Genomic DNA, 10653 nt, shown 5'->3' on the forward strand with positions numbered 1-10653 from the left:
CACTCTCTCCTTTGTCGTCGACCATATTGCCCGTTCTCATTATTTTTTATATATAATAAATTAAATATATTTTTGGTTGTCATGAGTTTAAAAAACAAAATATTTTTTTATAAAAAGTGATCAGGATGCCAACCCACTTTGAAGCATTCCATTTCTTGACCACACAAACTCGCCAAACGTTCCAAACCATTGCCGCCTTTGCTTCCGCATCCATGACTCCGCGCCCCGACTATTAAAACGCTAGGCACCATATCATCATGCTTAGGGATGCAAATGGGTCAGGCTGGATCAGATTATGAATGACCCCAACTTAATTCGGTTTCTTGTTCGAGTTCTAATGTTGGACCCAGATTCAATTTAATAGAAGATTGATTCAGGTCGAGTCGGGTTGATTTACTAAAATTTCTAACCTAATGGGTTATTTGAGTTGGATTGGGTCAATGTATAATCCGACGCCAACTCAAAAAATTTTCGATTCGACTTCGAGCCAAGTCCAAATGAATCTGAAAGAGCATGTCTGTGTCTATGAAGTAGAAAACAACCTCAATGACTTTCTTTTTAGTTATTAAAGAATAGAAAACTACGAATAAGATTAGGCTGATTGGCTGCAAAAACAACATGAAATGCTCATCAAATTAGATTATCTAGAGAGTTGTCCATGTCTTCATACTCAGGCTTTTTTGAAGCCCAATTGTTATTTTGTTACTACAAATGCTCATAATTCTTCAATAAGTCTTCAAAACCAAGCAATAAAACTGTATAAATCATTATATATTTTGAATTAAAGCATAAACTCAATATGCAAAATACTGTTTACATACAGGACATGCGCATTAGTTGTAAGGCATAATTGAGAGAACAATATAGGTTCAGACTTTTTCGGCCTAAATGGTTTACCGGATTTGATTCGGGTCAGGTCGGATCATAGGGTTTGAAACATAAAATTGTCCAAAATTCAAACAAATCGGGTTAAGTCTAAATACAGTAAACCTAGACTCGATCCAAAAATTAAAATGAGTTTAATTTTATAATCAAATACGGCTTTACAGGTCATCTAAAATGAGCTGGGTCGGATTGGGCCGGATCGCAGCCTTAGCCGGAGCTACCGGGTGTCGCGTCTCGGACACGTGGCCCCGGTGAAACGGGAAACGAGCAGGGGGCCCCTCACCCTCCTCGTGGCGGCGACGTCTATAACTGCTTGCCTCAAATACCCCGACCCAACCGACAATCGCTGGCTCGCACACAGCTTCTATGCGGAAGTCTAATATGCGTCCATTTTCTCCCTTAAATCCGTCCTGCCCGTTAACACGCGGGTGTCAATTTGTCAAAAAAGTGACGCCAGTATCCGACGATATAAACGGACGTCCGAGATGATAGACCCGTTACCGCATGTAACATCTGTACGTTCATCCAGATTGTCACGCGCAACAAGCCGACGAATCTTCCCTTCGGGATCCGACCAATCTCTCCCCCCCTCCCCTCTCTCTTTGGGCAGTCGGGAGAGAACCGGGAGCAGCGAAAGCGTGCTGCACAAGCCACCTCTCCCTCCCCAAAACCTTCGATCCTCGCCCCTCCGCTTTCCTCTTTCGATCCTCTCTTCTTTTCTCCCCTCCGAGGTCGATCTAGATCTAGTGGAATTTTGCTCCAGATATCCCCGAATCCATTTTCTTCGCGTAGAAAGAGATCTTTCTCCTAGCTGAGATCAAGCTGGGTTCTTCCGCAATCCATTCTCCGATCGTTTGAATCCACTCCAATCCCGATCCCAGATCGAGTTCACTGCGTTTATTCGCTCGATTCGGTATTTGCTTGCAATTATTGCCTCGATCGCTCTCGAATCGGTTGTAAAGATCTGAATTTTACCTGCATTGCTTGTGATTTCTATCTATAATCTAATTGATCCGGGTTTTTATTAGTAGGAGTGTTTACTGGGATTTGTTGATTATTTTGCTGTTTTTTGAGGTTTTTTGAGTGGATTTATTCTTGGGTTGGATCTGGAGGTATGAAATTGTGAATTAGAGGGGATCAGGGTTGCCGGTCATGGCGGTTCCATCAGGGAATGCGGTGGTCCTGGAGCAGATGCAGTTTTCGGGTGGTGGTAGTGGAGGACGAGTCGGTGGTGGCGGTGAGGTGCAGCGGCAGTGGTTTCTTGATGAGAGGGATGGGTTCATTTCATGGCTGAGAGGAGAGTTTGCAGCGGCGAATGCCATTATTGACATTTTGATTCAACACCTCCGGGCCACCGGCGAGCCTGGGGAGTATGATCATGTTGCCGGGTGCATTCACCAGCGGCGCAGCCTATGGCAGCCCGTCCTCCACTTCCAGCAATACTTCCCGGTGGCTGAGGTCATGTTTGCCTTGCAGCAGGTGACTTGGAGGAGGCAGCAGAAGAGGCACTTCGATGGGCCGAAGGAGAAGGACGGGAGGAAGCTGGGGTTTGGGTACCGGCAGGTGCATCGTTTTGAGGGTGTTCGGGAGAATCATAGATGCCCTACTTCAGTTTCAGTTGGGATGGATGTGGCCAAGGTGGAAAAGGTGGAAGATAAGTTGAAGAAAGGAGAAGATTCAATGCCAAAGGGTGAAGTCCAGGTGTCAGAAATGAAAGACTCATCAGATGCGGTGGAGAAGCAGGGTGAGCATTTGTAGCCATTTCTATACAGTCGTGTTCGTATCGTTCTGGTTGTTATCATGAGCCTTTTTTCATCAGTGTGAGGTAAATGATTCATAAATGATTTGTTTATGTGTTTTGATCGATATGTGTCTTCGAATAACAGATAACATGCATAGCATTTCTGACCTGTTATTTACAGGGCTTCATAAGCTATGTTTTCGATATGATTTTGAATGCTCCCTTTCTTTGAAAATTAAGTCGTCAAGCATCTTGTAGAATGTAGTACTGTCATGGTAATGTTAGGTATCTTTTCTCTCTATAGAGGTAAGTTATAAGCTGGACGTATTTGATTAAATTTCTCCCATAGAAAGGAATAAATTTTGAATAAATATTGCAACACAATGATCATTATACTTTCTAATTTATTGTCTTTGTGCATTGCGTACATCCAGGGGTCGGTGATGTTTCAACATCGAAGAACAATTGCAGCCTGAAGGAGGGGGAAAATCTGGTTGGAACTGAGTCCAGTAATTTGGAGCCTGCTCTTACAGATGCTAGCACTAACTTCACCGGTATGCATTTCATAATTCACAGTTTTGAAAGATCTTCTAGACAAGAACAGAAAATGGACCATGATATACAGGATCTGGTTTAATATGCTTAATGTGCAGTCAAATTTCAAAATTAGTACAGCATGTTGAGATTTAGCAGTTCTGTCATCATATAATGTTCTTTGCTTCTTCCTGCAATGAATAAAATTATGCTTTTCATGACACTTACATTTCAGACGCTGTAATTTTGCCTTGCATGGAAATTGCAGCTCTTTAAAGTTTGCTGGGAAAAACGATTGATCTCCGATGGTCTAATAATAATGATACAATCCTCTATGACATGAGTCACAATCAGTTTGTGACAAGTAATCAGTGCATCTTGCTATTCAATCTTGACACATCAGCCCTTTCTTCAAAATTGTCAATGTAGATAGATGACTCTATCTTTTAATTACTTATATTTGATAGTAATTAGATAATTTTCTAGCCTTTTGTGAAGCATCTTAGTTGACCTTCTGGTCTTGATGAACTTAAACTCGTTGAATTAGTGTCCCACTGGTCACAACCCAATCACAAAACTCCTCATTTCATCCATTCATATTTGAAATTATAACTTCTCAACTTGCAATGTTATTTTACAGTTCTGGTAGCTTAGGATGATGGCCTCATGGAATATGTGCCAAATGCTCCTAATAAGTGGACATGTGGAACAGATCGAAATTGAGACCTTTATTGACATTATTTGAAATGCTTGCGTCAACATTGCAAATATCTGTTCCCTTTTGATATCTCTTTTTCCCCCTTCCAGTGGGAGTCTCTCAGTAAGTATCATAGGATAATTTTATTCTATCTTTCAACAGCTTTCTGACATCTTATATTGCCATCAAGGGATAGCATATGCCGCTTTCACTTTATGATCAACTTTAGTATTAGTCCATTGAAGAAGGAATATTGAAGGAACTTGAATCTAGAAGATCACTGTCATTATTTATCGCTGATGCCTTCCACTTCTTCCTAATCAAAGTGGAGTTGGGTTTGTAGCCTAACTCTAAGCTGAGAAGAACTCTTGTTCAATTCTTCAAACTCTGTTTTTTTTTTTTGTGGTAAAAATGGAAATTTAAATTGCTCCAACGTGAGTTCATCCAGCCATGCCATCTGCAGACATCCGAAGAAACTTCCCGGAATGCCGGGTGACGACCAAACAAGGACATCATTTGTTTTTGAAGGAAAGGGCATCAAAATGGTTTATCAAATTTGGCAATCTCGGCACAATTATCATTTAATCTTGAAACAGTTTATTATTTTCTTTTTTTTTTTCTTTCTGCTCTTCTAGAAGGCAACAACATCCTTTGACTGAGATCATTCTGAATATTTCAGTTTTACAATTTCCTATTAATTGATAAGCAGACAACCAAACAAGGACATCATTTGTTTTTGTTACTTCGATTTCGGTTATAAGTTTAAATTTATCAGGCAATAGATGAAGCTTTTCAATGTTCATTTCCTTTACTTTCCCCTGTTAGCATTTAAACACAGCCTTGGATACAACTCATTTCACATATTTAAATTTTATCATGCCCATTGAAGTGATAAATAGGCCTCTAAGACCTATTACCTATTGTAACCTAAACAAATCCCCTCTCTTAAAATCTAATCAATAAGTGGATTGGTTACGATGAGCTGGACTGCATTTTGAGCCATGATGGAGAAAACTTTCTTGCCAACATGGAAAAGAATTAGATCGCCGCCCATGGTGATCCCAAGGGAAAATTGAATAGGGGATGGGGGACTTGAATCTAATTCCAAGTGCACCATCCATGGGGAACTGTGTGATAGAGGGAGACTATTGGATTTGACATAGGGGTCCATATCTACTGTTCATTTTCATGTTGTAGTTGCTATATACAGCAACCTAAGCTGCTTCCTTCTAACTCTTCATTCTATGATATGACTGGATGTGAACAAATTGTGCTCTTCAAGATGCTTGTTCATCTTCTGTTTTGGCTACTGTAACCTTACTTTTAATTGGATTTAAACAGTCAATTTGTGATTTCCATGTCATAATTTGATGAAATGGCTTCAGTATTATTATTATTATTATTATTATTATTATTATTATTATTATTATTCAATTAAATAACCACTCCAATGTTGAGCTTCCATTCTTTCTTTTTCTTTTTAAAGGGACTAGCAATGATTCTATTCCTTGCCATGATGGAGATATTACCTCAAACCAAGTTGGAAAACAGAAATTAATTCCAATCCCCAAAGATTTTGTGGCCAATGAAATAAGTGATGGAAAGACGGTATATTCTCATATTACCAATACTGTTCTTTCTCTTCTCTGTAATAGCTGCCTCTTTCATTCTGGAAAATTTCTTTTTTAACCCTTCTGGTGCATGCTAATTATTAAAGCATAAATATGATTTTGCAGGTCAATGTTGTCGAAGGACTTAAGCTCTATGAGGAGATATTGGATAGCTCAGAAATCACCAGACTTAAGACATTGACAAATGAATTGAGAGCTGCTGGTCGTAGAGGAGAATTTCAAGGCAAGACCCCTTTTGTCCACTTTCTTTTCTCTTGAAAAGATGAGATGGCCACCATAGTTTTACACGCATTCATGCTGATACAACAGGGTCCTGAATTGAAGAAACATTTTCTTATTTCTTTTGGATGATATGAGAAGATTCTATGACTTTTTTCTATTTTAAAGAAACTGATAAAAATGAGTCAATGTTGAGAAAGAATTGACTGCAAGTAAGAATTGGGGATAATGGGATTTTGATGTAACCTACAAGAAAGAGGAGGGAAATGACTGCATGAATTTGATGTAAATAAAAATGAGTCAGTGTTAAATAATTTGGATCTGAATATTACACATATTTGGCCTTGATCATGATATCCATGTCTAGTCAATGTAATCTCTTCTGTTTTCCTATTTTGGCAACTATTCACATTTTATATGACCGGGGTAGTGATCCAATATTTGGTACCATGGTTCTTCTGTGAAGGGATTCAGAGTTAATCTTTATGAGTTTTCATGGGATTACAAAGGGGTGTAATATATGTGCGCCCCAAGCAGAGTTATTCAATGGTTCAGTCTTGGTTTTTGAGATGGTTTGGGGTGGACTGTTGTAGCTTGGGCTCTGTAAAAGAGATGCTTAGTTTAGGTGTTGCCATGGGGTTCAGGATGGGCATGATTTGCCTGGTTTTGAGATTGCTTGATGCAGGTGGGTTCAGATTTTGTCTGGTTTGGTGGCAGCTCAGTGGTGGATGGACTACCTCTGTTGTATAGTCCACTAGCTTTTTGGCTGAAATATCCAGAGAAAGCAGAAAATATCCTATTTTGTATAATCTCTCGTAGGGTAGCACTCATGCTTATAATCCATTTAGAATAACCTAGTCTTTATCTGAGTTCTACATAGTCAAAATGCAATACCTAATCTAGACCCATTCAATTTTAAAAACTACAATAACATTAACAAACTGATATAGTTTATAATTTGATATGCATCCCTCCCTTCCTCCCTCAACCTGGTACTTATCTCTATTCTGCTGGCATAGTGAGTGGATGTATAGTAATTTCTCATGTCTGCTTGTGATCATTGTCTCCATGACAATTTGATATGCAATTTAAACATGTTGATGTTTGGAAAGCATTCATTTTGTTTTCTGGTTTACATGTTTTATACATTTTCTTCCCACATGTGCTGTCTTAACTGACACATCATCTGATGCGGCTTTGACTGTATATCACATGTGGCCCATGCACTAGGGGGAGGCTGGTATAGTTCTTGTCATCCATAGTTGATGAAAACCTACATGTTATAACTTCTTCTTATGCAGATGAATGCCATAGATTTTGGTGGTGAACAGTAAGTGGTCCGAATGTAAGATGAAACCTGCACCCCTCGAAACTATGTCTTGAAAATACAATAAGGAGCTTGGGCAATGGCTCATTACTTTCATGTGCATCTCTATTTTGTTCTCATATTTCATAAAGTAGTTCCCAGTCATTGGTGTGACAGAGAAACAGTGCTTGCTTGGGTAGCAAAAGTGTGGATGCTTGTATCAGTTTTTTGTTTATAAAGTTGCAGTTTGTTCTGGCAACCAGATTGATGTTTCAAATGGTTATGAGTAGAATCCAATTTCCATATCTTGTCATTATTTATGATCTTGGAATGATGTGAAGCAGGGCAGACAATTGTGCTGTCAAAAAGACCAATGAGGGGGCATGGACGGGAAATGATTCAGTTAGGCATTCCTATTACCGATGGATCTCCAGAAGATGAAAATACAGCTGGGACCTGTAAAGGCAAGTTCCGCTTATTAATGCTAAGCTAAATTGTAAATTGATATTGCCTCCCCCCCCCCCCCCCCCCCCCCCCCCCCCCCCACACACACACACACTTTTTTGTAATGTGGGCCTAAAATCCAAACTTTCAGAGCGGAAGGTGGAAGGGATTCCTAATTTAGTGCAGGATGTGTTCGATCACTTGGTTCAGCTCCAGATTATTCCTGTCAAGCCTGACTTTTGCACTATTGACTTCTTTAATGAGGTAAGCAGTTGCTGATGATGATGTTTTTTTGAAATTAGTATCATATGTGTAAGCCTGATTTTTGTTCTTGTATGTAGGGGGATCATTCACATCCTCATACCTGGCCACCCTGGTATGGCAGGCCTGTTTGTAGCTTATTTTTGACAGAATGTGACATTGTCTTTGGCCGAGCTATTGGGGGAGATCACCGTGGGGGGGATTACAGAGGTCCTCTCAAGCTATCTCTTGCAATGGGGTATGCTTTCATTTTTTTTTTTGTTTCAAGACTTTTCCTAATAGTGTCAATTAGAGGTCCTTTATTGTTAATTGATTATGGTATTTCATTTTGTCCGATCAACTTATGGGTGGCAAGCTGTAGGTTTCAGCTTGTGCTTGTGATATGTGCATCTTTTGTTAATCGAGTTAATCTCTTATGAAACTGGAACAAATGCTTAGACCATTCAGCTTCTCCTAAGGGATATTTTAAGGTCTGGATCCTTTTTAATGTGTAGTAATCTTGTTTAATGATAATTCATACATCAGAAATTGCAAGCATAAGATTTGGGGAAGCAAAGTTTGATAGAACATTGAAAATGGTATTAATCTTTTTGCTCAACTGGCGGCAATGTGTGTAACATCAAACTTCTTGGTTGGTCTAATTTGTGGACTTCAAAAGTTGTGGATAGGTTGACTGATCCATGACTAGCCTTGCATTGAAGCAAAAGTTAATCAGGAACATGAGGGGAGTCTATTTCCTCTGTTCCTGGACAGTTTCATGATATTTGTGATTTAGATTCTGGTGGTTGTATATATACTAGGGCTGGTTAATAGTAGCTGTATTAAAAAAGAAAGGAGATGGGGATGTGGCGGGGTGTACCTTGAGAAGTGTACATGATTTAGGGACTACTAATGCCTTCATGATGAAATGCAGACCTATATGAATCTAATCTTTAAGCATGTTAAGAACTCATTTCTTGTTTATGGTTTGATCAAATTGGACCCATAAAGAAAGAGTTATTCCGTGAAAACCACCAAGATCGCTTGAAAATGTGTTCGTTTGGCTGATCATATCATCAAATGTGTTTGGTTGCATAAAAGTAGCACGCACAAAAAATGCTTAAATATTGTCCAAATGCGGTTGTAAGCCATGTCATAAGTTAAACATACGTAACAAAATTCTCATGATAAGTTGATTTCGTAACTTAATCGCTCAGCCGCTGTTGTACATTATCTAAGTTCATATTTTGTTTTTTTTGGGATGTGCGGTACCATCTAATGCATTTACTTTATTGGATAATTCCTAATTGTATATTTTGAAGAGACAGTTAGGGAAATCTTTGACATCTATCAGTCTGTTATGCATCGCAACTGTAAATATTTTAGATCTGCCATTGCATAGATTTAATGTACAAAAGAAAACAATCATTTGGGAGAAATAGCTGGAACCAAGGAAACTCAGCATATCCTGTCCAATCTAAATTGCTTCAGTTAGCACATGATTCTACCAATATTTTCTAACCTCTGCTCTCTCTTCTTTCTGTACTATAGGGCTCTTCTTGTGATGCAAGGAAAAAGTGCTGATCTAGCCAAGCATGCCATCCCCTCCTTACGCAAGCAGTGCATCTTTCTAACTTTTGGGAAGTCCCAACCAAAAAAATCTTTTCCATCTGAAGACTTGCGCCTTTTTTCATCCACTGTACCTCCACCATCACCTCGAGGATCAACTCCAGTTAGACCGCAGAATGTTGCCCGTCATTCATCTGGCCCTAAGCATTATGGAGTTGTTCCTACCACTGGTGTCCTGCCAGCACCACCCATCCATTCCCAGCACCTGCCCCCACCTAATGGGATCCCGCCAATCTTCATTGCACCTTCCACCGTCACCCCTGCGGCTGTGCCTTATCCTGCACCTGTTCCAGTGACACCCTCATCAGCTGCATGGACAGTGGCTGCACCTGCAAGGCACCCAGCACCTCGACTGCCGGTTCCTGGCACTGGAGTGTTCCTGCCCCCACCTGGTTCTGGCCACTCTCCGACATTGCAGCAGCCACCTGTGGCTCCAGGATCCACTGGAACTAGCTCTCCTCCAGAGACAACTGCCTTGCCTGAGAATGAGAGCAATGGGTTGGAAAAACCAAATTGTATCGACAATGCTTCTCCAAAGACTTCGCCAAAGAATAGAGCAGATGAGACAGGACCTAAACTGGACTGTAATGGGAACTCCAATAGTGGTAATGATGTTGGTGGGAGGACAGCGGTAGGTAAGGAGGACCAGCAGAATGTTGCTGCTAAGAGGAAGGTGGTGAACAGGCCAGCAGGTAATGCTACTATGTAGATCAAAGAGGGCATAGAGACAGGAGATGGAGATCTGTTCTGTTGAAGTAATAGCAGGAAAGAATAGTCAAGGAACCTCTTGGAGTTTTGGGGCAAATGTAAAGTGCAACAGAGGGGTTGCTAGACCACTTTGTAAGTTTAGATTTCAGACTGAATCTGTTTTCAATTTTTGTAGGGTCTAAAATTTTCCTTATTTTTTCCCATTTTATTTTTGCTGTCATTGATTTCAAACTTATTTATTTTGACGAACTTTACTCAGAAGAGGTGACCAAAAACATTCTCTCCAGACAGTATTGCATCCTTAATCGTTCTGGAAGGCAGAGTAGCAAATTTTTGGCCTCCAGAGCTCATACAATCAAATTTGTGTTCAATGTTTTGTCTCGGCGAGCTGAGCGCTGGCTCCCACGCGCATCTTAAATGTGCCGAGTTCATGGATCCGGGGAGTTTGTGTTGCTGTCATTTCTTTTTAATTGGAAACTGGGCTGCCGTTGCATCCAATCACCATGAATGAACCCTCTGGATATTGACGCATTGCAGTTAAAATCCATGAAGGTAATATGGAGTCAGAATGTTTACACCGGATGGTTTATCCCGTTTTTGTTTTCTGTTTTTTGGGGTA

The 10653-nt window shown here is 40.1% G+C and overlaps 1 protein-coding gene across 2 annotated transcripts; it reads left to right on the forward strand.

The window, feature by feature from the left end:
• Positions 1–1452: 1452 nt before the first annotated feature.
• Positions 1453–10609, forward strand: LOC103713273 (RNA demethylase ALKBH10B-like). 2 transcript variants are annotated; one of them, XR_605049.4, is made up of 9 exons: positions 1453–2629; positions 3061–3180; positions 5344–5465; positions 5594–5711; positions 7358–7477; positions 7609–7721; positions 7799–7956; positions 9249–10166; positions 10294–10609. XR_605049.4 is itself a non-coding variant. In XM_008800146.3 (8 exons), the coding sequence occupies exons 1-8, from the start codon at positions 2038–2040 to the stop codon at positions 10033–10035; spliced, it is 2130 nt and encodes a 709-aa protein (XP_008798368.2). In that variant the 5' UTR covers positions 1453–2037; the 3' UTR covers positions 10036–10242. The 2 variants fall into 2 exon arrangements, 1 of the variants encoding a protein (XP_008798368.2); XM_008800146.3 differs by lacking the exon at positions 10294–10609 and having other exon boundaries at positions 9249–10242.
• The last annotated feature ends 44 nt before the right edge of the window (positions 10610–10653 follow it).

The sequence above is a fragment of the Phoenix dactylifera genome, chromosome 6, assembly GCF_009389715.1.
Source record: "Phoenix dactylifera cultivar Barhee BC4 chromosome 6, palm_55x_up_171113_PBpolish2nd_filt_p, whole genome shotgun sequence".
NCBI lineage: Eukaryota > Viridiplantae > Streptophyta > Magnoliopsida > Arecales > Arecaceae > Phoenix > Phoenix dactylifera.

What these genes read in the sequence shown, in the direction of transcription:
- LOC103713273 (XM_008800146.3), top strand. Translation starts at nt 2,038, where the DNA reads ATGGCGGTTCCATCAGGGAATGCGGTGGTCCTGGAGCAGATGCAGTTT. An exon ending in TCGTAGAGGAGAATTTCAAG is followed by an intron (nt 5,712 to 7,357) that starts GCAAGACCCCTT and finishes GATGTGAAGCAG; the next exon opens with GGCAGACAATTGTGCTGTCA. An exon ending in CTATTGACTTCTTTAATGAG is followed by an intron (nt 7,722 to 7,798) that starts GTAAGCAGTTGC and finishes TCTTGTATGTAG; the next exon opens with GGGGATCATTCACATCCTCA.